Source organism: Tachysurus vachellii, chromosome 16 (genome assembly GCF_030014155.1).
Source record: "Tachysurus vachellii isolate PV-2020 chromosome 16, HZAU_Pvac_v1, whole genome shotgun sequence".
NCBI classification, from domain to species: Eukaryota; Metazoa; Chordata; class Actinopteri; order Siluriformes; family Bagridae; genus Tachysurus; species Tachysurus vachellii.
This window is the reverse complement of record NC_083475.1, coordinates 2,102,866-2,128,406: the sequence shown is the minus strand read 5'-3', so window position 1 is coordinate 2,128,406 and position 25,541 is coordinate 2,102,866. Positions and strand designations below refer to the sequence as shown.

Here is a 25,541-nt window from a genome sequence, read left to right as displayed (position 1 = left end):
CAAGTGCAGAGAGGTTTTTCTACTTTCCTTATACAGTATGCATGTTAAATATGTTTTGAACTATAATGTTTTTATTCTCCACAAGATGTTGCTTGGGGGGGCACAGTGGCTTAGTGGTTAGCATGTTCGCCTCACACCTCCAGGGTTGGGGGGTCGATTCTTGCCTCCGCCTTGTGTGTGTGGAGTTTGCATGTTTTCCCTGTGCCTCTGGGGTTTCCTCCGGGTACTCCAGTTTCCTCCCCTGGTCCAAAGACATGCATGGTAGGTTGATTGGCATCTCTGGAAAATTGTCCGTAGTGTGATTGCGTGAGTGAATGAGAGTGTGTGTATGCTCTGCAATGGGTTGACACTACATCCAGGGTGTATCCTGCCTTGATGCCCGATGATGCCTGAGATAGGCACAGGCTCCCCGTGACCCGAGTTCGGATAAGCGGTAGAAAATGAATGAATGAATGAATGAAGATGTTGCTTTACAAAGGTTGACTGGAACTGTCACAGAACTTGTAAAAGAAGTCAAGGAACTCCGGGAGGAATGTTAGGAATTCTTCAGACAGTCCTTGCCTTCAAAGCAACCTTTGCTACCATTGCCTGTCTCAGTCCATCTGCACAATACTGAAGAGCAGAGGAGATTTTACAATCCAGTGAAGCAAGGCAAATGATGGTTAGTGCTTCTATGTAGACCATTTTGTTATTAAACCATTTTTGGGACATTTGGCATGTTCTCTCTGCTTTGTGTACACATTTTGTATGGCAGGTGAGACACTTTAGCATAATTGGAGGAATCTCACTGGAAATGAGGGTCCGTCCCATGCTTTCCTGTGCACTGACCAATGAGCTGGCATCATCAACAAATTGGGCAGGGAAGATGGTTAAAGTGCAGTCAAGGCAAAAGAGGGCAGAGAGCCCCAGCCATGTTTCATCTTCAATGCCCTTGCTGATGGAAGGAGGTTTTCACTCAAATTCTCACGCTACATGGCCCCATTCATTCTTTCCTTTACACGGATCAGTCATCCTGGTCCCTTTCAGAAAAAACAGACCCAAAGCATGAGGTGTCCACCCCCATGCTTCACAGTAGGTATGGTGTTCTTTGGATGCAACTCAGCATTCTTTTTCCTCCAAACACGACAAGTTGAGCTTTTACCAAAAAGTTTTATTTTGTTTTCATCTGACCATATGACATTCTCCCAATCCTCTTCTGGATCATCCAAATGCTCTCTAGCAAACCTCAGATGGGCCCGGACATGTACTGGCTTAAGCAGGGGGACACGTCTGGCACTGCAGGATTTGAGGCCCTGGCGGCATAGTGTGTTACTGATGGTAGCCTTTGTTACTTTGGTCCCAGCTCTCTGCAGGTCATTCACTTGGTGCCCCCGTGTGGTTCTGGGATTTTTGCTCACCATTCTTGTGATCATTTTGACCCCAAGGGGTGAAATCTTGCGTGGAGCCCCGGATCGAGGGAGATTCACTGGTCTTGTATGTCTTCCATTTTATAATAATTGCTCCCACAGTTGATTTCTTCACACCAAGCTGCTTAGCTATTGCAGATTCAGCCATCCCAGCCTGGTGCAGGTCTACAATTTTGTTTCTGGTGTCCTTTGAGAGCTCTTTGGTCTTGGCCATAGTGGAGTTTGGAGTCTGGCTGTTTGAGGTTGTGGACAGGTGTCTTTTATACTGATGACGAGTTCAAACAAGTGACATTAATACAGGAAACGAGTGAAGGACAGAGGAGCCTCTTAAAGAAGTTGTTACAGGTCTGTGAGAGCCAGAAATCTTGCTTTTTTGTAGGTGACCAAATACTTATTTTACTGAGGAATTTACCAATTAATTCATTAAAAATCCTGGATTCTTTCCCCATTCTGTCTCTCATAGTTGAAGTGTACCTATGATGAAAATTACAGGCCTCTCTCATCTTTTTAAGTGGGAGAACTTGCACAATTGGTGGCTGGCTAAATACTTTTTTGCCCAAATGTAGATAGTTAGACAGACAGATAGACAGGTCCAGAGGCTGATGGATTCCTCAATGATGCTGTCACAGAGCATTTTGACCACTTTCTCCTCAGTAGCTTTCTATGGGGCCTCTGGGACCTGGTAGAGTCACTGCTTGACCACCCCACACAGAGGGGTTCTGATCTTGCGCTAGACAAGGTGTGTTAGTCTTGGGTTGAAAGAATGTCTGCATTCTTGTCCACTAACTCCGACAAGTTCTGGTTCTGGGAGGGACAGGCTCAGGACTACATACAGTGGAGGGCCCTTCCCGGTACCTGGTTCAGTAGCCCTGAATAGGCCACCTTTCTCACACCCCTTCTGATCTCCAACGTTGCAAGGATGTGTTTCAGGGCTTCTAGCATCCCATAGGGGTTGGTTGTTCCTCTTAGCCCAACAGGTCTTGTGGTGGCAGGACCCTAAGGAAGCGGTCCAATTGACAACCTCGGGCTCTGACAGTCTCTCTGGTTGGCAAAGACATTCAGTCCAGCAATCAAACTCTCCATAAGCATTTGTCAGGTGATTTACCAAAGCAGGTCAGGATTTCACGTTGTTGTCCCCTGGGGTGGGGCTTAAATGCCACCATCTTTGCAGCCTGTCGATGTTTTTTTCTGTCTGTAAAAGTGGTGGGTAAAAAATATCATCCTTACATTAATGTTTGTTACATTATATGATTAAAAAAACAAGCAAACGAGCAAGCGAATAAATAAATTAGGAACTTTTCTAAAATTCTTGAGGGAGCTGTGATCCAGTAATCATTAAACTCTAGAAACACCCTGTCTACAAATAGTGAAGTGTGTCATTGTGTCTCTCTGCAGGTTGCAGTGCTGTGGTATCTCAGATGAAGGCTGTGCTGCTCTGAGTTTAGTTCTGAGATCAAACCCCTCACACCTCAGTCACCTGGATCTGTCCTTTAATGAACTGGTAGTCACAGTAAAGAAGCTGCTCTCTGCTCTTAAGGATGGTGAAAATTACAGAGTACAGAAACTGAAATGAATAATGACCTCATAATAAATGTCCAACCTCACTATTATTAGTTTGTACAGAGATGAATACATGCAAGTATACTGTATGTACCAAAGTTTGTGGTGATTCATTCACACGTTTTTCTCTTATGTTCAGGCTCAAATGAATATCTGTGTGTATAATGAAAACTTTGGTGTTCCTGCATTGCCATAGTGGGGAATATAGAACAGGGTTATATAAACAAATTACTTATTTAGTTCTAACACATTTAAAAAACTCAAACATGAGAAGTGTGTGTTCATAGTGCACAGTGAATCAGACTACAAACAATTCTACACTGAGACTATAATGACCTTTGATCCCTGGATAAAATTCCTGGGACATCAGTCACATAAAAACCTGAGGCTTTTTTGGAAAAGCAGTCAGAATAAGAGAAAAAAAAATAGACAAGAACAAGACATTGGTGGAATTTGCACAGAATAGTATTAGCATCTGAGGAGTTCATCTAAGGAAGCCCTTAGGAGACTCACTCACAAATCAAAAACAGTACATCACTTTGTCCTTTGCTTAAATAATGGATCGGTGCTGTTATACTAAATACGGTCAGCTATGCGGGGATAAGAACAGACCCACATGTAGTATAGCGTAAAATAAACGGAATTTATTAACTAAAAAACATGAATAGAGATCGTCTATTCTAGAGATAGAGATCTACCAGCTCCAGTTGGACTCTGCAATACTATAGAGGAGATGTGAACTACATGTGATATTTTGCATCAATACAACATTTGTCAGACTGTATATTTATAATCACACCATCCAGTGTCACCCATATGAGGATGGGTTCCCCTTTGAGTCTGGTTCCTCTCAAGGTTTCTTCCTTTACCATCTAAGGGAGTTTTTCCTTGCCACTGCTGCCTGAGTCACCTCAGACTTGTTCAGTGGGGATAAATACATACACATTGTGAACTATATCTAATATTAATCTTGAATTTTGTATTATATTAATCTTTATATTATTTTTTTATCAGTGTTGGGCAGTAACGCGTTACTGTAACGCAGTTAGTTTTTATAGTAACTAATACTGTGACGCGTTACTTTTTTAAATAAAGTAACTTAGTTACCGTTACCATATGGTGCGTTTGTCCGTTACTTTTTTAAATGAATTCATTTTGGCTGAAGTGTAGCCTACAGCCTAACCTGTTTACAGCAGCGATGCATTGTAGGATTGGTGGATGCCACTGTAAACACGGAGAAGACGCACTGTGGGCGTGTTTCTGTTTATTCAAGTATGTGCGGCAGTAATGTCGAGTCGAGGCAAGAGCAAGACGAGTTTCACTAAGTGGAAATATGCTCATTATTTCACTTTAGTTGAGAATAAAGACAAAAAAACTTTTAATCAAATGTAAGCTGTGTCTTTCTGGTTGAAAGGTCCTATATACTGCGATAAACAGCAACTCCAATCTGGAGGTAGAAACTACATGCCTTGACAAAGCTAGAATCTAACCCGGTGTCGGTGGATACACTCGGAGTGAGTCAAGCCCCTCCAGCCAAACAACAGCGACTAGATTTTAACCAGACTGTTAGCCAGGGACAGATCAACAAACAGTTTTGTGTTTATATAGACCATAAAGCATAAAACAGCATTAATGGGAACATTAAAGAACGTTGTTTTTAAAAAAGTAACGTGATTTTGGTGAAAGTAATCAACAAGGTAATTGAGTTACTTTTTGAATGAAGTAACTAGTAACGGTAACTAGTTACTATTTCTTAGTAACTAGCACAACACTGTTCTTTATATTAACCTCTTGTTCTATGTTTATGTTCTGTAAAGCTGCTTTGAGACAATGTCAATTGTAAAAAGCGCTATACAAATAAACTTGAATTGAATTTGCAAAATTGCTGATCTGGGATTTTCACACACAACACACTCTAGAGTTTACATAGAAAGATTCTAACTCTAAAGCATGATCTGCACAGTTGTTTTTCCTTTGTGTAATTTTACGTGCAGATCCATTTTTCTTGTTCTTTAGCATGATATTCAAAGATATTTCTAAATTTATAAGATTTCTAAGGATTGTCTTTGCTCACACCTTTCTAGATCACTGTAGCACATTTCATCTCATCTCATCTCATCTTCTACCGCTTATCCGAAACCGGGTCGCAGGGGCAGCAGTCTAAGCAGGGACGCCCAGACTTCCCTCTCCCCAGAAACTTCCTCCAGCTCTTCCGGGGGAATACCAAGGCTTTCCCAGGCCAGCCGAGAGACATAGTTCCTTTAGCGTGTCCTAGGTCTTCCCTGGGGCCTCCTCCCGGTTGGACATGCCCGGAACACCTCCCCAGGGAGGCGTCCACGAGGCATCCGGAACAGATGCCCGAGCCACCTCAGCTGACTCCTCTCGATGTAAAGGAGCAGCGGCTCTACTCTGAGTGACCGAGCTCCTCACCCTATCTCTAAGAGAGTGCCCCCGATCCGCCTGTCGATCTCCCACTCTGTCCTTCCCTCACTCCTGAACAAGACCCAAAGATACTTAAACTCCTCCACCTGAGGCAGGAGTTCTCCACCAACTTGAAGGGGGCAAGCCACCCTTTTCCGGCTGAGAACCATTGCCTCGGACTTGGAGGTGCTAACCGCCGCCATTCTAATCCCCGCCACTTCACACTCGGCTGCAAACAGTCCCAGTGCATGCTGAAGGTCTTGGCTTGATGAAGCCAACAGGACATCATCAAAAAGCAGAGACGAAATCCTGTGGTCCCGAAACTGGACTCCCTCCGGCCCCCGACTGCGCCTAGAAATCCTGTCCATACAAATAATGAACAGGACCAGTGACAAAGGGCAGCCTTGCCGGAGTCCAGCATGCACCGGGAACAAGTCTGACTTACTGCCGGCAAAGCAACCCAAACTCCTGCTCGTCATATAGGTACCGGACAGCCCTTAGCAGAGGGCCCCGGACCCCATACTCCCAGAGCACCCCCCACAGGTCGCCACAAGGTACACAGTCAAATGCCTTCTCCAGATCAACAAAGCACATGTGGACTGGTTGGGCAAACTCCCATGAACCTTCCAGCAACCTGGTGAGGGTATAGGGATGGTCCAGTGTTCCACGACCGGGACAAAAACCGCATTGTTCCTCCTGAATCTGAGGTTTGACTATCGGCCGAATTCTCCTCTCCAGTACCCTGGCATAGACTTTTCCGGGGAGGCTGAGGAGTGTGATCCGCCTGTAGTTGGAACTTTTTTGTGAAAGGGATAAGGTGATCATCAGTTTACTTCCATACTTAAAATTTCAAAGACAGTGGTTTTATAAGTACAAGGTTAAGCTGCAGCCATCAGGGACAACATAGCTACAGACTATCAGGAGGCAAAAATGACTCTCCAATGAATGGAATGACCACCAACTAACCAACGGTAAGATAACTAATTCCTCTCAAGGTTTCTTCCTCATATCATCTTAGGGAGTTTTTTCTTGCCACCATCACCTCCGGCTTGCTCATTAGGCATAGGCATAGGTATATAGTATTTAAAATTTTAAGTTAATATTTTTAAAGAAATTTTAAAATTTAATTGTATGTATTCATTTATGTATTTGTATAACAATTTTTTCTTCTTATTATTATATATTTCGTCCTTTTAAAAATATCTTATGCCCCCTAGTTCACTAAGCATAGCAATGAAGTTTAAAATTTATCAGTTCCATTTTGTCTTTCACTGATTTTGTGTCAATTTTTATGAATTACATTTTGTTTGTTTGAATTACAAAAATGCTAATGGAATATGGCAATGTGAGAAAAAAACTATTTTGTACAAAGATTAAGTCAAAGTTTCAATTAAAAACAAATTCTGAACAGTGAAAAAACAATTAGCTATGCTAACTAGCCATATAGCTAATCATCGTTAATACTCCACTTCGGCTTGACTTTAGTAAACGTTTAGTAAATGTGCTAATTGTACAGCCAGTCAGCTTAAAGGTCCTTAAAAGGTCCTCAGAGAAACCTGGAAATTCAATAAAAGAGGCATGTTATTTACATCTACACATACAGACACTCCAGAGTACAACATGATGCTGCATTAACTAAAATTCAATGAGATAAATATGAACTCATTGAATTATGAATTTGAATGTTTTTTGAGTTATGGAGAGTTAATGAATGTAGAATTAAAGTGATCCATTTTAATGTGACTGTAGCTGGAAAACAAAGTGTGTTAAATAAATAAATGAAACGTGTGTAATGTATAAAGTATAAATATAATGATCATGTATTGCACTGAATATAGTGTGAGAGGAACTACAACTGGTCATTAAGCTACAACATCCATATACACAGTTTATATTTGTATTTTCCTCACAGACACAACACATGCTCATCATATTGCTAGCTACTGAATATGAGCATCTTTTGTCAATATCTGTATGGTGAGTTTCTTCTAACACACCTTGTTGTTTCTCTCACACTTGTCCATCTGATTCTTCTCCTCATCCTCACTCAGACAATCCTGAAATACACCATGTGAATGGGATTGACTTTTTCACACACATTCAGGGGACTGACAGAGAATTGAGGGAGACTGAACAGTACTAAAGAACAATGAACTAACACACGAACACTTTTGGAGACTATACTGAGATTTACTGAGGACTGGAGTGAAAGATGAAAAATGGGTCCAAAGAATATCTAAACACAACCTGAAAGAAAATCTGTAAAAGGTTTCTGACACAGATAAACATCCTGACTCGTCTCATTCTGGACATATTTTATGACTGTAGCCTTCAGTCTAGTCCTGGAAAAATAATCCCACAAGTGTGTCTGCAAACCTCTGAAAAGACATAAGGACAAACTCAAAAAGTATTTGGGATTAATACCTGGATGATTCCATATCAGGATTATAGATTACTGTGTTGGAGATTAATTTCAGACAGAATGTCAATTATTTAAAGTTTAACACTTATTATTTCAGCTAATAGTTACTGAACATACTGTAAACTATTCACTTATTAAATCTGTAAAACTGAACAGAATTGATGATACTATATTGTAATAATGATTTAAAACATAGAATATTATTAAATTTACTGTAAAACCAGATGCCAAAGACAATGAAGCATCGACAGAGCTTCATCCATTTTAATAAAACTATAGCTTTATTTATATCAGTGAACCGGGGCAAAGCTAACTAACCTAACTAGTCTGCTAGTTTATACACATTTTAAATCGAAATTATCACCAACATTTTATTAAAAACTCGATGCTCTGAGTGATAGAGTCATTACATACTTAACCTAAACCCTAATCCAGAACAACAGCTAAAACCTGAAATAATGTAGCTAATTAGCTAACAGCTAGCTCCTGCTGAGAGCAATTTAATAACTAGCTAACTAGCAAAGTTAGCACTGTATAACACTAGAAATGCATTGCATTTATTTGTGTATTAGATTAATTTTTGGGGTTGTCTCAGAGATTGTGCTGGAAGCAGAGCCTGAAGAGAGTTTTTTTTTAATATATATAGAGATGAGTAATATTTTAAGACAAACAGTGATGAAAGTGTCCATAATGACCTGCTTTGCTGAGAGTGATGAGGTGTAGAAGTAGAGATGTAAGTGATTGGTGAGTACCTCAGGGACAGTGCTGTCAGTCTGAGTGTCTCTGACTCCATCCACTTCACACATCAAGTCTGACTCCACCAAAGCACAATCTGTATCTGTACTCAGCATCTGTATTTGGTCTAACACCTCCTGGCTTCAGCCTGCAGTCAGCACGGTCTCCATTACATACACAAATTACTTCTTATACAGCTTTCATTTCACACCACAACAGCTTACTAGCTGTGATCCTCTTTTATAGAGACTAAGTAAAACTAAAAAAAAGCACTCTGCTCATGATATGCTGAAAAAGTTGTACTGAGCTGAAATATAGTTTGGATAGAAATGGATAAAAGTAGGAGCTGTGAGGACTGAGAAAGCAGAACCAGAGAGGGAGAGAGAAAGAGAGAGAGAGAGATGCTGGGAGTTGCGTCTCCACCCTTCACTCTCCATCGCCTCACAAAGCAAGGGCGCAGTGGCTTGTTCTGTTATGTCACAACCACAGAACTCTAGAAGTTGCAGAGGCTTCATTCAACAGACTGTAGCGCTACAAAGATCTGAAATATCCAGCAGACATGAATGAGGGATGTTTATTATTTTCTTCTCCTACTGACCACTGCTTCTAATATAACTATGTAATACCCTCTACCCTTAAACTCTAATTGGATGGAGGACCGGGTTCTTACTTTGTCTCTCGATGGGATATCACTTTCCTTCCTCTTGTACTCTTGTCTACTTATAAGCTTAAGCAGTAAGTTATCACAAAGCTTCAATCAACTCACAAGATAAGTAAACTTAATTACATTTATTTGTGTACAAATTGAAATATTAAATAATTGTTTTAAGTATATGTAACAAAAAAACAATAAATAAAGACAAATTTAAAGGTAAACCTGTTGTGTATTTCTTCCTTCTGAATAGCCCCTTTAAACTACCTTCTCAGAAATTCACAGGGTAGATTTCAAGATAACTCACAGAAGATGTATGAACATTACACTAAATTAACTCAATCATAAATAGTAACAACCCCGAGTAAACAATGTGCAGAGATTCAGTGTTACACATATACTTCAGATCAATTTCAGGAACATAAACAAAAAGCATCAATAACCCAAAACTCCGGGAAAATAGAATACACAATATTATAATTCTCAGGCAAACACATGCGTGGGCCAACACACACCAGTCACAAACCCTAACCTGTTGCAGGCCTGTAACGTTGCTGGGGAGCGTGGTGGCCTTTAAAACAACAAATGGCCTCTTCACTCTTCACTCGAGCTGAAATAACACAATAAACAGATCACCTGAATGCCTTCCAAGGTGGTTGAAACACGAACTTCCCTCACATGAAGCGGTATATATTCCTGTAGTCTCACGGCCTCCTCTCCCAAACAGCAACGCGATACTGTATCACCATGGCATCGAGACTCCAAACCGCGTCCTATATAGAGTCACAACTGCCCCATGAATTCCTCTCCGTCACGAAAATGAAATAAACTAAACGCACTGTTGGACTGTTGGAAAACTGTCAGCTAGAATTCTCTTTTGAGCTTAGTTCCTATAGTTAGCGTAGCGACGGGCTGCGCTATACAGCAGAATCAGAAGAACGAAACGTAAACATTTACTCTCGTTCAGAGTATAAACACCAATCCACTAAATAAAAGTACTAATAACACTTCTTTCACCAAATACAGACAGTTTAACACACTTTGCCAGTGGGTATTTTATCTATATCTGACTTAAACTTGCAGGAGCAAAAAAACAAACCTCTCTGTACCTGGGCAGTTCTCAACTCCCCCTTTGTCCAATCAGAATTCACCATCTACCCGCGGAGGTGGGAATAAGTGGGAAATGGCCAATCACAAATAACTGAACAAGCTTGCTAGGCAAAGACACATTTTGAGCCAGTGCATTACTAACAAACCTTGTACCTGCAGTACCTCTTAAAGGGGAAGTGCACAATTATTTCAGCCGTTCACACAGACACTGTTACGATATTGTTTGAGCCACAAACAATCCTAAACGACCAATTACATGAAAAAACAGAAATTGTATACTTAATACAACCCTAACTGGGCTACAACTACACTAACACATAACTATGAATCTGTTTTTAACCAAATCACTTCTAGTGTCATAATATATAAAACCAAACCATCAGTGCTGTAATATACTGTGGAGCTGACTCTTTTCCTCCTATATGCATTAATTATAGGGCTCTCAAGTTTTGAAGACAGGCAAGAGTGACATCTCCAACCCCCCACCCAAACACAACAATGGGCCTACCCTTTTCGACCGCCTTCTCTGGGCCAGCATCCTGCAACTTGGCCTTTTTAGGGGGCTTTCCTCTCATGGCGAATGCTTAGTTGCCTTTTATTTGACATCTTTGAAAGACGCAAGATGTAATGATTAATGCATCCATGGCCAGGATATCAAATATAACATGATTTTAAAAGTGACCTATAACATCAACAATGCAATACACTTTAAATTATTTAGTGCTAATAAAATTATTAAGCCTATTTGGAGAGAGATGTTTAATGTGACAAAATGTCAGTCATCATCAGTCATCAGTCAGCCCTGAGATGGTGCCCCCAGTTTGAGAAACACTGGCCTAGAATACTTGTACTGAGCAGGTGTTGTCAGTGAACAGGCTTTAAAACTGTTGGCTTCTGTTGTAAACTTTTTCCAGAGAAGACCAGGAGACTTGGATATCCTTGTGCAGTAGTCTTTATTGAAGATACACGATGAAACGATTCTGCAAGTCAGAGCGTACTAGCACAGGCGCTGCAGTCATCAAGTCTGACTTAAAGTTGTAATACATTGTAAATATACACATTTTTAGGGGTCAGTCCCATCAGATAGAGACAAAACACTCAGGTGACAATCAAAGCATGAAAGGAAACAGCCCCCACACCAGATCTTTGAATTTCACCATTAATCCCATTAACATAACAGTCTTGCTCAGACCTTGAATCAAATGGCCACCTTAACCCTCTGGGGTCGAACGACGCGCCGGCGCGTCTTTGGCGCATTTTTTCCTCTTCAACGTGAAGTCCACTTAAAATACTCCGTCATTCATAGTCATACACATACATGTAATACATCATTCGAAACTGTGAAGTGTCTACTTTTATTTGAGTGCCTTCATATTAACAACAAAATGAGGTGCTTTTGGCAAATAAAGAAAATAACCAGGTTGTGCATTCAGACATCTCTGTGAACTTGCCCTTCTTCCTGAAACATGTTACAAACATGAACTGATAACTCCACCAATACTTATCACACGAACATGATACATATGTCTAATGAAGCCTGAAATGTCTAATTTTAAATGAGGTTATTAATTTTTTTTCAATGTAAAGTTCTTAAATCAGAACTTTATTGTTTGTGAACAAATGTTTAGTATGTGTTTCTTGGCCTTATTTCAGCAACTTTTCTTTTTCTTTTTTTTTACTAACCATGCATAAACATCATTTACTTAAAAATACAAACATGTACATACATTTTACTTACATAATATTGTAGCCCAGTTTGTGCTGAATACAGTGTTATGTGATATTAGCCATTAATATGTTTTGAAGTAACTGAAAAAAGACCAAATGTAAGAGCATGTCAGAACCTCTGCCAGTGTCACAAAATGGTCAGACCCCAGAGGGTTAAACAATGGGACAAATGGCACAAAGAGACAGATGATACCCTGAGTTACCTTGCCCCTTTCCTTTCATATTAATGAGATACGGGAACCACAAGTCTAATGTAAAGTTTGAATTTAACTAGCATTGTAACTTGATTCGGCTTCTACGTGATTCACAAAAATATGCTAGAACTAAAAGGAAATAAAACAATGACTTAAAATTATTTTTCCCACACAAGTTACAGACACTCATGAAAAACTCATGCTGATTATCTGGGAAACTTTCTCTAACAGCAGTCAAAATGTCATTGTATCAAACAAGTTGTGAATTTGTTGTAACATTAAAACAGGAGATCTTGACTTACTCTTGACTTACGTGAATGAGGATGATGCTGAACAATTCCAGGATATGCTTTTTTTCATTGGTTGTTGCATTAAATCTTACCCAGATACAATAGTGCTATTTTCTGATTGGCTATTGTGTAACCTCTTTTTTTTGATTGGCTGATAAGTGGCAGCTCGACTAAGAACTCCAGAGGAGATGCGCTTGATTCCTGCCTGGTTCCATAGAGACAGCGGTGCAGACAGAGACATTTTGGGCGCTGCGTCATATTAAATATATGATAGTCAAGTTTTTCTGCGTGATAAATACAATGTGTGGCAGGAGAGTATGACAAAAGACCGAAAATGAGTAACTGTCATGCTCAATGCTTGACATTTGAGATCCCTGTTAATTACCACTAGGCACAATATTTCAGTCTGGCCCAGATAACAATAAACCTGAAAGCAAACACTGAATTCATGTAAAATAATTCATAATAATGAATCCAAAATATTGGTGCAATTAATAATTTAGATTTTATTTCCAAAAGAAAACAGATTCTAACAAAACTTAAAATAACTGATTACAGAGAGGTCAAATAATGTTCTCTAGATTTATTTGGAAACAAAACCTAAGAAAAATGCTAACAATGTTTTTCATCCCAACAGTGAATCAGGGTGGTGGCAGGATCATGCTGCCGGGGTGTTTTTAAGCAGCAGGGACTGAGAGACTGGTCAGGGTTTAGGGAAAGCTGAATGAAGTAAAGTGCAGAGATATCCTCAATAAAAACCTCAGACTGGGCCAAATGTTCACCTTCTAATATGACAACGTACCTATGCACACAGCAAAGAAACTTAGGGACAACTCTGTGAATGTCCTAGAATGGACCAGCTACAGTAGATCAGAGATATTCAACTAAAATATAAAGAGGTCCAGTAAGACAAAATTTCTTGAAGCAAAGGTCCGGAAGATCATAATGTCCAACTAGTTTGTGTGATATATATTTAAGTAGCCTAGTAGTTATTTCAACATCTGCAAGCAATCAATACCTGACTGTCAAATCAAATAAATTCAGTACAATTCAAAAACTTTTTGACAATATTTATTGTCACGTAACATAGAACTGAACACATGTATGATTGTAGATATGTATATCATTCTATCATTAAATAAATCAAAGTAGGGCTACATTTCAAAATAAGAGAAAATAAAAAAAAATGAAAATTGTGTATGTTTAAATAAAGTGCTTAACTTTCCCTTTTATATCTCAGTGAGAGAACTGAGCTCTAGCTTGGCTTGGCAGGATGTTAAACCTGTGCTTGAATGGAGTCAGGGCCATTTTCATACACATGTGGAGGTGCTCATTAGTGAGCCTGGAACGATATTTAGATTTTATTATGTTCATTGTAGAGAAAGCTGCCTTGCAGTATGAGCTTGATCATTAACTTGAAAACTGTTGAATTTCTCTGGAGAGACCTGAAAAAGGCTGTCTATCGATGATCCTCATTCAATGTGACCGAGCTTGAGGAGCTTTGCAAAGAAAAATGGAAGAACATGCCACAATCCAGGTGTGCAAAATTGTTGCATTATATCCAAAAAGACCCAAGGTTGTAATTGCTGCCAAAGGTGCTTCAACTAAGTACTGAGTAAATTTAGGTCTGAATATTTATGTACAGTAAATGTGATATATCAGTTTTTTGTTTTTAATACATTTGCAGACATTTCTAGAATTCTTGTTTTCTCTTTTTTTAATGAGGCTGCAACATCACAAAATACATGAAAAAAGTGAATGTTAAACACTGTAATCAATTTAAAAAGCATTCATTTCAAAACTAAGAGGGATTGCTAGGTGTCTTGTTGTTGCTTCACATGCACACACAGGATTGCTCCTTTCAAAACATCTAGTAAAGAGGATGGCATCAGCTTTGATAAGGTTGTTTGTATGTAGCCCAGGTCAACATTAACATGAATACACTATCATTTTTTACTTATTTAGTCAGAAAATAAATCCAGTGAACAGATCATTTGATATTTTGTAAATACTTTATCTTTGCCATCTTGTATCAGGTATTAGGTCAATACGCATTTCAACATATTCTCTTTTAGGATAATCTAACCAAGGCCAGATGCCTCCCACCACAGCACATATTTACGATGCTAACATGAGATCAGTTAAATCTAACAATATTTTCTGTAGTAATACTGTCATACCCAGATAGCAATTACGTTTGGGCCACATGTGGGTATTATCTGGCACATATGGCCTAGATGTGGCGTGGCTATACAGATATGGGCCAAATTGTGGCCATATTTGTTTTGCCATAACTTTAAAATCGGCGGGAAATGCTCTCTTGGTTCACAACTCATTTTGAGGTATGTGGCCCAGATAACAACGAACACATGAGAACCATATGTGGTTGAGCTATGGTACACAGTGAGAAACACGACTTGTGGTAAACATTTGGCTTATACGTGGAAAAACACAGGAATCCTGAAATCAAGTGCGGCAGACATCCGCTGTTCCACACCTCAGGTTGCTATGCATCTTCCCTCCTATTGGTGGAGTGAAACTACGGCGGGAATGTGACTGAGACTCGGGCAGCGGGCGGCATTTCTGCTTTTCTCACGGCTACATTCAGGTAAGTGATTGGCACTTTAAAGTCATATAATTGAAATATTCAGCATTATGTGTCAATATTACATGTTATAAGTGTTTAGTTATTAGTTTAATTGAGGAAGGGGTCAAATTAGCTAATATTTTCCTCAGTTTAACAACAGTTTAATGTACAGGGGTCTGCTGGTTTGCCGTTTTAAATTCCGATGTTTTTGGCTATAAATCAACAGCACTTAAGTAAAGTTGGCCGCATATTCACAGATTGGAGTTTCCCGAGTCAATAACTCCTGAGTTAAACGCTGTTACTACACAAATAACACCTTTTTTTCACCGTAGTAATGTAGAGACGCAGCTACAACCAAATTTTCCTCAAAATCAGCTTTCCTCCGCGGTGGACAAAATACATAAGTCCATGGGCGTAAATCCCTGGGAGGACGGATTGTCCCCTCCAAAAAAAATTATTTAAAAAATATCGCACTCTGTATTGTGAAAAATATATGTATGTATACCTAAATAATTGTGTAAGTAGAAAAAACCCCCGCAAAAAATGCATTTAAAAACAGTTGAGTTCCTCCCCTCCCCTCCCCTCCCGTGCATTGTTTTATTTGGGACGACTTGGCATAATGTTAACTTAACATTAACGGCCACAATTAGCATATTGTTTAGCTGTGCATTTACTAAATGAGCACTGTGCTACGTCCAAACTGACCTCACTGTATTGTTTTGTATAATCAATTTCCATTCTGTTCTTAAGTATCTTAATTCATTTTAAATAAAATTTTAAACCTTTTTAATTACTTTTGTTTTTTTGTTGTGATTATTTTTTTATGATAGTTTTACTTTCTTTATGTAAAGCACTTTGAATTACCATTGTGTATGAAATGTGCTACAGTATAAATAAACTTGCCTTGCTGTGTCATAGACTAGATAAAATGATGGAGAAAAGGAAAATTTGAACCTGAGAAAAACTTTGAAAATAACCATAATGACGCGGTCTCCATGTTGCAATAATAATGATAAAAGCAAAGTTTTTCACTGTGGGGACATGTCTTTTATAAGTACAGTTTGACTGTATTATTTGTGTCCCCTTTCAAAAATTGCTCATGAGAAATTTTATATTTATTGTCCCCCCTACTGTTAAGTGAAATTTATACATGATAGAGACATGTATTTTGTTCACCGCGGAGGAAAGCTGATTTTGAGGAAAATTGGGTTGTAACCGAATTCTTATTTCATGATTTGAGTAATTTAATAGTTGTTTTAAATAAAATTGTATGAGAACAATATAGTTTATAGTTTATTTTGTCTTTCTTATTAAAATAAGCAAAGATGCAAATAATAAGCAATATGACAATTATTATAATAAGAAAGATACAAATCAAATAAACAGTGCTTCAAATTTTTCATCTTTTATGTTCCCACAAGTGTTAATTTATACAATTTTAACTAAAATTCTGCACTTGTATTAATATCTGAAATTATGCCTGATATCACTATGTAGCCTGCCTGCTTTTAACCCTGCTTCCTTTTTACAACAGATTTTGTTTTTGTTTTTTTCTTACAGATTTATTCAGTGAGGCTTTTCCCTTCAAATTATCATTATGGACATTGAAAGTAAATGTAAACCAAATAACCTTAGAAGGAGGGCTGTTAAAAGAGTAAATGACTTATTTGACTCCCTTGGTTGCGTTCAAGATAGTGAGGAGGAATTACACTCAGACCATTTATCTACCAGGCATGTGTCTGATTCTGAAGAGCCATGTGCTGAGTCACCATCAGAGCTGGATTCTGATGATAACCAATCTGATGATGGGAATTTAGTGAGTGGTGATTTGGTTGCTTCACTGGCAGGCTGGGCTGTAAATTTTGGAATCTCTCTGATTGCTTTGTCTGCCCTTTTGACCATACTTAGGGTGCATCTCCCTTTCCTTCCTAAAGATGGTAGAACGCTTCTTAGAACAAAAACCTCTTACAAGACTCAAATGGTAGCTGGTGGAGATTTTCATTACTTTGGTATACTAAATTCACTAAAGACAGCATTTGAAAACATGTGGTCCAAAGTTCCTAAACAACACATTTTTAGACTGCAGTTAAACTTTGATGGCATTCCACTGTTTAATAGCAACTCTGTACAGTTTTGGCCAATACTTGGCATTCTTCAAGACTGTAAAGTAAAGAGGCCCTTCATAATCGGACTGTTCTGTGGTAGCTCTAAACCAAAATCTTTGAACGAATATTTGAAAGATCTTGTAAGTGAATTGAAAACACGGAGCTGTGGGTTTGGGATTAAAGGCAAATGGTTCTTTTTAAAAGTTAGTTCTGTTGTATGTGATGCACCTGCTAGGGCTTTTATAAAAGCCATCAAGAGTCACACTGGCCACTCTGCCTGTGGTAAATGTACTCAAACTGGCCTGTATCTCAAACACTGAATGACCTTTCCTGAAATGAATGCCCCACTTAGGACAGACCTCTCTTTCCGGCAGATGATAGATGAAGACCATCATGTTGCCAAGTCTCCTCTAATAGAAACAAACATTGACATGGTTGGTGGTTTTCCTCATGACTACATGCATCTGGTTTGTCTTGGGATGATGCGTAGACTTTTAGATCTTTGGCTGAGTTCAGGGCCACTCCGTGTTCGTTTATCTTCCCGGCTAAGTCAAGTAATTTCAGATTCTCTTGTAGGGTTGAGATTTTACATACCTTCTGATTTTGCACGTAAACCAAGACCACTAACACATAGACTGAGATGGAAAGCTACAGAACTCAGGCAGTTCTTGTTATACACTGGTCCAGTGGTCCTTTGTAATGTCCTGGCCCCACCAGTGTACAGCCATTTTATGCTTTTGTCAGTTTCTATTTATATTCTTCTCAGTCGGAAATTTTGCTTTCTGTTAAATGACTTTGCTCATACATGTCTAGTGTCTTTTGTTGAACATTTTGGCGTGTTATATGGTCAGGAATTTCTTTGTTACAATGTGCATGGATTAGTGCACCTCTGTGAGGACGTAAAGCAGCATGGTAATTTAGAAGAATTTTCTGCTTTTTCTTTTGAAAACTTCTTGGGCACTCTTAAAAAGCTTGTCAGAAGACCTAGCAATCCTTTGGCCCAAGTCATTCGCAGGCTATCCGAAATAAATGCTCAGAGCAATGCACGTGATGAGACTATCCATAGGACCCTTAGACGTGAACACAACAATGGCCCTGTACCTTTGATATTTTCAAAAGCAGTTAACCAGTTTCAAGAGGCTTTCCTTGGTGGTTTAGTCATTAAAATAACTGAAGGAGACAATTGTGTGAAAATACAGAATAGTATTGCCACTGTTGTGAACATCATTTTGAGCGAAGGAAAAGTATTTATTGTCTACAAAGAGTATAAACATAGAAGCTCTTTCTTTGACTATCCAATGAATTCAAGTGATTTGGGAATTTTTGTTGTGAGGGAACTCTCTGAAGACGTGCACATCTCAGAGTTTGATGGCAGTATTGAGAAGTATGTTAGGTTACCTCTTAGAGAAAATTTTGTTGTTTTACCATTACTACATTCTGCACAAGTTCATGAAACAGAACATTAAATATGGGATGTGTGGCGATAAACCAGTAAAAAAGTCTCAGTTGGTAAGTATTTATCTAATTGTTGTTGTTTTAATTCATAATGTCTGACTCCCTAGTTGATAAAACCCTGATAAAACCCGTTTGTTATTGCAAGATAAGGTGCTATGAAGTTGGGAGAACATTTTAAAGAGATAAAATTAGGTTCAAGCTACAAGGTCTTACTGTTAGGTAGGAGGGTGTGATATGTATTGTCAATAATAATATAGTAATTGTTGTTTTAGCTGACATTGCAAACATTTTTTTTGTGTGTGCATGTTTTCACTGTGTGACATAGCCTAATAGAATGACATCCAAATTTCAATATTATATAACGGAGTAAAAATTAGGAGTTTTTGGATTTTTATTTGATATATTTACGCATTATCAGTCGAGCAAGCAATATGTTATATATATATATATATATATATATATATATATATATATATATATATATATATATATATATATATATATATAAAAAAGGAGTTTTTAACTCTCCTGACAGGTGGTTGTTGAAAATATGAACGTGTTCTTTAAAGAATACTGTAGTTCCCTTAAAAAAGAAAATTGTTATCACTTACTCACTCTCAAGTTGTTCAAAACCTGCATGAACTTCTTTCTTCTGCTGAACACAGAATAAGATATTTTGAAGAATGTCGGTCACTAAACAGTTGATGGACAGTTGATTTTTCTCTTCTATGGAAGTCAATGGGGTCCATCAACTGTTTAGTGCCCGACATTCTTCAAAATATCTTATTTCTGAGTTCAGCAGAAGAAAGAAGTTCATACAGGTTTGAAACAACTTGAGGGTGAGTAAACGATGACAGAACTTACATTTTTGTGACTTGCCTAGTTAAATAAAGGTTAATAATGTTTTTCCTGAATATAGGCACGATTGCCAGTTTAATAGAATCAATATCAAACAAAGTTATATTTTATTAAGTACCAAATGTGTATGATGTACTTCTGTGGAACTCAAATGAACGTGTTTTAGTATGTGAACAATATTTTCAGTTCTGAGACTCTTGTTTTTCTTTTTTTGTTCAATAATAGGCATGTTCCATATTGTTTCTTTTTTGGAAACAAATGAGGTGGAAGTGGTGCCCAGCGGTTGGGTAGATGGTGACCAATGTGTCTGGCCACACCTAAGAGGGGAGAGCCTCACAAAGGCTGTGAAACTTGCAATGAAACCCAAGAAAGAGTGGAAAATCTGTAAAGTAAAGCTTCTCTACACAACAGGTAGTTCTTTAATGTTTAACCCCAATAAATATATGCGATACATAATATTTAATGTCTCACTATACGTTTTGCGCTTTATCAAAAAAAATTTAGAAAAACAGATTTTTATTGCAAAAGAAAAATATTTTAGTGTTTATAATATCAGTGGATTCTATCAACTTTTCTATTTTTATACAATGTTATCAAATGTATAAATGTTTTATAAATTATGCTTATGTTTATTCTGTTTACAGTATGTCCCTTTCACTCAGTAAGCCCGGTAAATTACTGTAAAATTACAAGTACAACTTTTCCACTAAACACAGAAAGGTGCTGTTCAAACACGCAATGGCGTTCTGTCTTTTTACCAGTAAGATACCATTCACACATCAGTACCAAAGTACTAGTAGCCTCTGATGTCAATCGTTCGAAATGACCTTTAAAGTGATAGTTCACCCAAAAAGTAAAATTATTTCATTGATTCCCTAATTTCGTTCTGAACCCGTAAGACCTTTGTTAATTTTTGTTACACAAATGAGGATATTTTTGATGAAATCCGAGAGGTTTCTGAACCATCCATATGCAGCAACGTCATTGCAACTTTCAATGCCCAGAAAGGTGGTAAATAATTTGTTAAAATAGTCCATCTGACTACAGTGGTTCAACTTTAATATTATAAAGCGACGAGAATACTTTTTGTGTGCAATTTTGGGATTATTGACATAGCAGTCTACAGGTGGTCAGAAACCTCTCAGATTTTTATTAAAAATATCTTCGACAAAGGTCTTACAGGATTGGAATGACATAAGTCAGTAATTAATGGCAGAATTTTAATTTGTGGGTGAACTATCCCTTCAAACACTGAACCGCTTTTTTCATCCACATGGATGAAAAGTGCTTTAGTTTCATCTGTCCAAGTTGACAACATTATTTTAATGTTGCAATAATTTACCAGTAGTTTACCAGTAAAGAATGTATGTGTGAAAGGGACTATTTTGACTATGTGGTTGTTATTTAGTCTTGCATGTGTTTTAGACAACTATGATGATGCCAGGAAAAAGCTCCCTGAAGCAGAACTCTTCTCTGACATTCAATCTGATACAGAGAGTGGGGTTAAAAAACCTAGACGAATTATGTAAGTACACATTTCTGTTTTCCAACATGAGTTTTTTATTCTATTATGAGTTTTATTTTATTAATGGTGCTTGCAAAGCAACATTCTTACTATCCTGCATACTCTTCTGGACAAAACTTCGGCACGTAATTTGTCCCGCAGCTTTTGTCCTAGACCCATGAATGAGATGTCAAATTGACCGGCTCATTGAGGAGAGGTGTGCTATTACTTTTCTAAGCAATCTGAGTACCGGTACTTCCGGTACCGGGTCTCAAAGTGGCCTTTTTTCCCATAGACTCCCATTATAAATTTGGAGGTTTATAACTCGGTAAGCTTTTGAACTATCTACACCAAACACGGCCAGCTCCTTTAGGGTGATACCCTTATCAAACTTTTAAATTGGTGTACCGACTGGCCTTCCGGTTGTGCCGCAGCCCCGCCCCCAAAATATGCAAAATCAAAAAACTTTTTACAACATGGACATGTGACATATCCAAACACTCAGAACAATGAGGGGGACTTGCCACGTGCAAGCACCATTCACATTTTCTACGTTCTAGTTGTTATTATTATTGAGTTTTTTAAATTTAGCAAATAGCCCTTTCAGTATATAGCAGTAGTAACCTTGTGTTAATTTCTATTTTTCTATGAAAGGAAGAGCTTTAGACTTCAAAACTTTAAACTTTTGAGTGACGATGATGATGATAATGAAGGGCAAAATTTGAAAGGCCTGGAACCACCGCCTCGTATTAAGCCACCAGCATTTCAAACATTTCGTCAGTCAACTCAAAGCCCCGCTACAGCAAGACAGCAGCCTCCTCTCTGCCAGACATCTAGTCAGCCACCAGCAAGTGACCAATCCGCTTTCTACCATCCAGCTATTCAGCCACCAGCATGTGACCTATCACCTCTTTACCAGCCAGCAAGTCAGCGACCAGCAAGTGACCAATCCCCTTTCCACCAGCCAGCTAGTCAGCCACCAGCAAGTGACCAATCCCCTTTCTACCAGCCAGCAAGTCAGCCACCAACAAGTGACCAATCCCCGTTCTACAAGCCAGCTAGTCAGCAGCCAGCATGGAGCCAACCACCTCTCCAACAGCTAGCTAGTCAGCCATTGCCAAATCACCAACCATCTCTCTTCCAGCCAAATAGCCAGTCAACTCTAGATTACTTGCAGCCAGCAGGCTCAGAATCTGGCATAAGGAGAAACCAACCACTACAAAGTATGTTATACAATTGTGCAACTTTAAAGATAACTCGGGTTTATTACTCTTGATTATTAATATCTACGATTGAATGGCTGTAGAGAATAATGTTCTTTGGACATATGGCATTTATAAAATAATGTATTAAATTATCTAAACTGTTCTGGAGAATATATCAAGTCCTAATGCATCACATCGACTTGATTAATGTGTCAGTCAGCTAATATGCATGTTAATTTCTTTCAGTTTTGCTAAGGGAGATATTGACAAAACAAGAAATGATTCTAGACCAGCAAAATACAATTATGAGAATCCTACAGTCAACACATCGCCCAAGTTCAGAGATCGTCTTCCTGTCAAAGATGTAGAGTCTCTCCAGTGCCTGGAGGCTGAGCTGAAGATGAACCCTGATTCTAAATCAGAATTGGTAAGAACATCTAGTTTACACTTAACTGTTTATGTTCACTTGACACACAACCAACTGTTTACATGAATACTACACACGATAGTCATTTGGTCAAAAGAAAGATACCTGAATTGGTTTTCTGTGTGTGCACTTTAGCTGTGTCAGCATGTGCACCACATTAAGTTTTTTGTTTTTTTTTAACTTATTGTGCTTAAAGGGACAGTTCACCCAAAAATGAAAATTTGCCCATGATTTACTAACCTTCAAGTCATCCTTTACCACCTTTTTAACATCAATGTGTCCTGCACATTATTCTCTCGTACATGCGTTTCATCGCTAAAGTTTCAGTATTGCTGTGCTACGCATATGTTTAACATGATATAGCAAAATGTCTAATTATAATTTAGTCTCAGATCATATACTATTGCTAATATTATACTACTAGTGCAAATTGCCAGTGCAAAATCAGTTTTTGTGTGTGTTTTTAGTAATTATTGTTGGTTTGGTGTGTTTGAGTGCTTATTGTTACAGTTACACAGCAAAAGTTCAGTGACATTTTTATTTGTGCATGGTAGAAAGCAAGTACTGATAATGACATACAATAAATATGGATTCAGGCAGCAGGCTACACAGTGAACTGTATTGGCAAAAGCCAATGTCTGCTTCTTTTACCAATATATTTAACGATTTGTATTTCCATTCCAAACAACGTCAAACTTGGCACTGCACTTACTTGTGCCCATAGCAAGAAACCTGTCAAGCTTATACTCCATTGGACCTATGGTTCGAGAGATATGCGAATAACAGACACACACACACACACACACAGACAGACAGATGTTCCTGTAATTTATAGATAGATAGATGGTATATATTCTCATACTGCCCAGCCCTAATGTGTGGCATGGGTTGGGCAATGACAAGAATGTCCATATTACAAATCTAGAAAATGTTTTCAGATGGAGTATGTGATAGATTATAGTTCATTTTTGAATATAACAGCATTTTCATTTTAGGGTGGTCTTTTTAAATGCATATTTCAACCACTTACACAATGTTTTTTTTTCCTCTGAGACTACCTATCTGGGTCTGGTTGGTGGCTTTGACCTGAAAGACACCGTGTGGAGAGTGCTGAAAGCCACTTTTACAACTGCTGTGGCACGTGGTATGAATTGGAGAGGAGTCAATGGGAAGATTGGTGTCCAACGCCTGGTCATAACAGAAGTTGTCATTGGTAAGAACCTTTTTTAGAAGTCATTTTTATTTGTATAGCACTTTGCACAATACACAAATTTTCAAAACCGCTTTACAGAACATCGTATTATAATTTCTGTTATCACAGTAATAGTAATAGTCATGATAATGTAAAAATGTGCTGCATCACAGTTAATGCGTCTCTGCAAGTTTGAGTTTGAGCCGCTTATAATTTGCATTTGGGAATGCAACGTGCACCAACCATCCATAATAAGAATCGTTTATAAATCTGTTGTCAACAAAGAGAAACGTCTGTGGTTTTCTGCTAAAAAAAGCTCAGTGGTTTAACTTTTGAAAGCAAGACAACATAAATGTTAGTATTGTAATTTTACTGTTGCTCTGTAAAGAGAAATTTTTTTATTATAATTGTTTATTATTATTGTTTATCAGAAGCAATCCACATTATTGTAACTATTATTATTATATTATTATACTTATTACATAAGTACTCTTTTTTACAGTACAATAGTGTATATAATTGCAATAGTAAGATATCTTTTTATTAATTTAATTAAAATAATAATCATTACAGGGATGGGTTGGCTATTCTTGTTTTCCCTCTTTTTTGTCATTAGCTGATCACATCCCTGGCTCACTTAAGTGACTGCATTTTTTTTTATTATAAGTTCTTTTGTTTTTGCATAAAGTTATTTTTTATATTGTATTGTATTATATATTGTCAATCATACATTTTAAAGCTGTAATCAAAAATTTTTTGCTTGAGATTATCATACTGTCAAAGTATGCATCTGTATTTAAGTTCCTCCTTGTATTCAGTACTTGGCTGTTTGTGCTTGCACGCTGTCTCACATCATTGTGTTTGAGTTTTTGTGTTAGTAAAAACAATTCTATTTGAATTTTCTTCATCGTCTTTGGACTAAAACGTGACATTTATGCTATCTGTGTTGGTGTGTTTTTACATTAAAGTGTGCATGTGTTTTTTAAAGCAGAATACATCCAGAGTTGTAAATTTTAACCGGTTGGTGAAAAAACAAACAAAATCTAAATAATTTGTCATAAGAAATTATAGTATTATTATGGCCCACATATTGGAAAAATACAATTTGCAATTCCTTTCGAAAATATACTGGAAATTTTTTTTTTGGTCAATCAGAGGTGGTTAATTATTGCAATGAAAATATTAAAGGAAATAATTTATATTTATTGAAATTTTTTTCCCCATTATCCTCCAGCTCTAACTTCCAGGTTGTATTGCTGCTAGCATTATTTAAATTCATCTTTATTGCAGGTGCAGTCAGGCAGAATCCCCTTTCTGCAAAAGCCTCAAATAAAGAGATCGAAACCAACATAATTAAATGGTTGCACCTCGCTGGAGACCGAGAGGGGGGTAGGAGGGAGCGAATGAATAAAAGAGAGGCCCAACAAAACACTGCCGACCCTCATTAGGCACATCATCAAAAGCAAATTCAAGTTCTCTACAAGTTACTCTGATTTTTTTGTATTTTCTTCTGTGATTTTTATTTTATTTTATATTTTTATGAGTTTAATACATTCTTAAATGTATTCTTATGTTTATACTCTTAAAGCTGTGATGATTTAAACACTTGTTTTGAAATAAATTGTTTTGAGTACATTTGTTGTTGAGTGTTTCATTTACCTTTAAGTTAACATACTGTCAGCTGCATGTG

At 37.9% G+C, this 25,541-nt stretch overlaps 1 protein-coding gene across 4 annotated transcripts; it reads left to right on the top strand.

The window, feature by feature from the left end:
- The first annotated feature begins 2,803 nt into the window (after positions 1–2,803).
- LOC132858888 (uncharacterized) lies at positions 2,804–25,360 on the top strand. Of its 4 annotated transcripts, none has more exons than XR_009649659.1 (8): positions 2,806–2,907; positions 5,051–6,358; positions 19,749–19,934; positions 20,949–21,048; positions 21,682–22,250; positions 22,479–22,659; positions 23,713–23,872; positions 25,142–25,360. XR_009649659.1 is itself a non-coding variant. In XM_060889432.1 (6 exons), the coding sequence occupies exons 2-6, from the start codon at positions 19,751–19,753 to the stop codon at positions 25,297–25,299; spliced, it is 783 nt and encodes a 260-aa protein (XP_060745415.1). In that variant the 5' UTR covers positions 2,806–6,358; positions 19,749–19,750; the 3' UTR covers positions 25,300–25,360. The 4 variants fall into 4 exon arrangements, 1 of the variants encoding a protein (XP_060745415.1); XR_009649658.1 differs by having other exon boundaries at positions 2,806–2,961; XR_009649657.1 differs by having other exon boundaries at positions 2,804–6,358.
- The last annotated feature ends 181 nt before the right edge of the window (positions 25,361–25,541 follow it).

Bases quoted from the DNA above. Each gene is read 5' to 3' on its own strand.
- LOC132858888 (XM_060889432.1), top strand. From the start codon at position 19,751: ATGTTCCATATTGTTTCTTTTTTGGAAACAAATGAGGTGGAAGTGGTG. The intron at 21,049-22,478 runs GTAAGTACACAT...AATTTCTTTCAG, and splicing joins AAAAAACCTAGACGAATTAT to TTTTGCTAAGGGAGATATTG. The intron at 22,660-23,712 runs GTAAGAACATCT...TTTTCCTCTGAG, and splicing joins CTGATTCTAAATCAGAATTG to ACTACCTATCTGGGTCTGGT.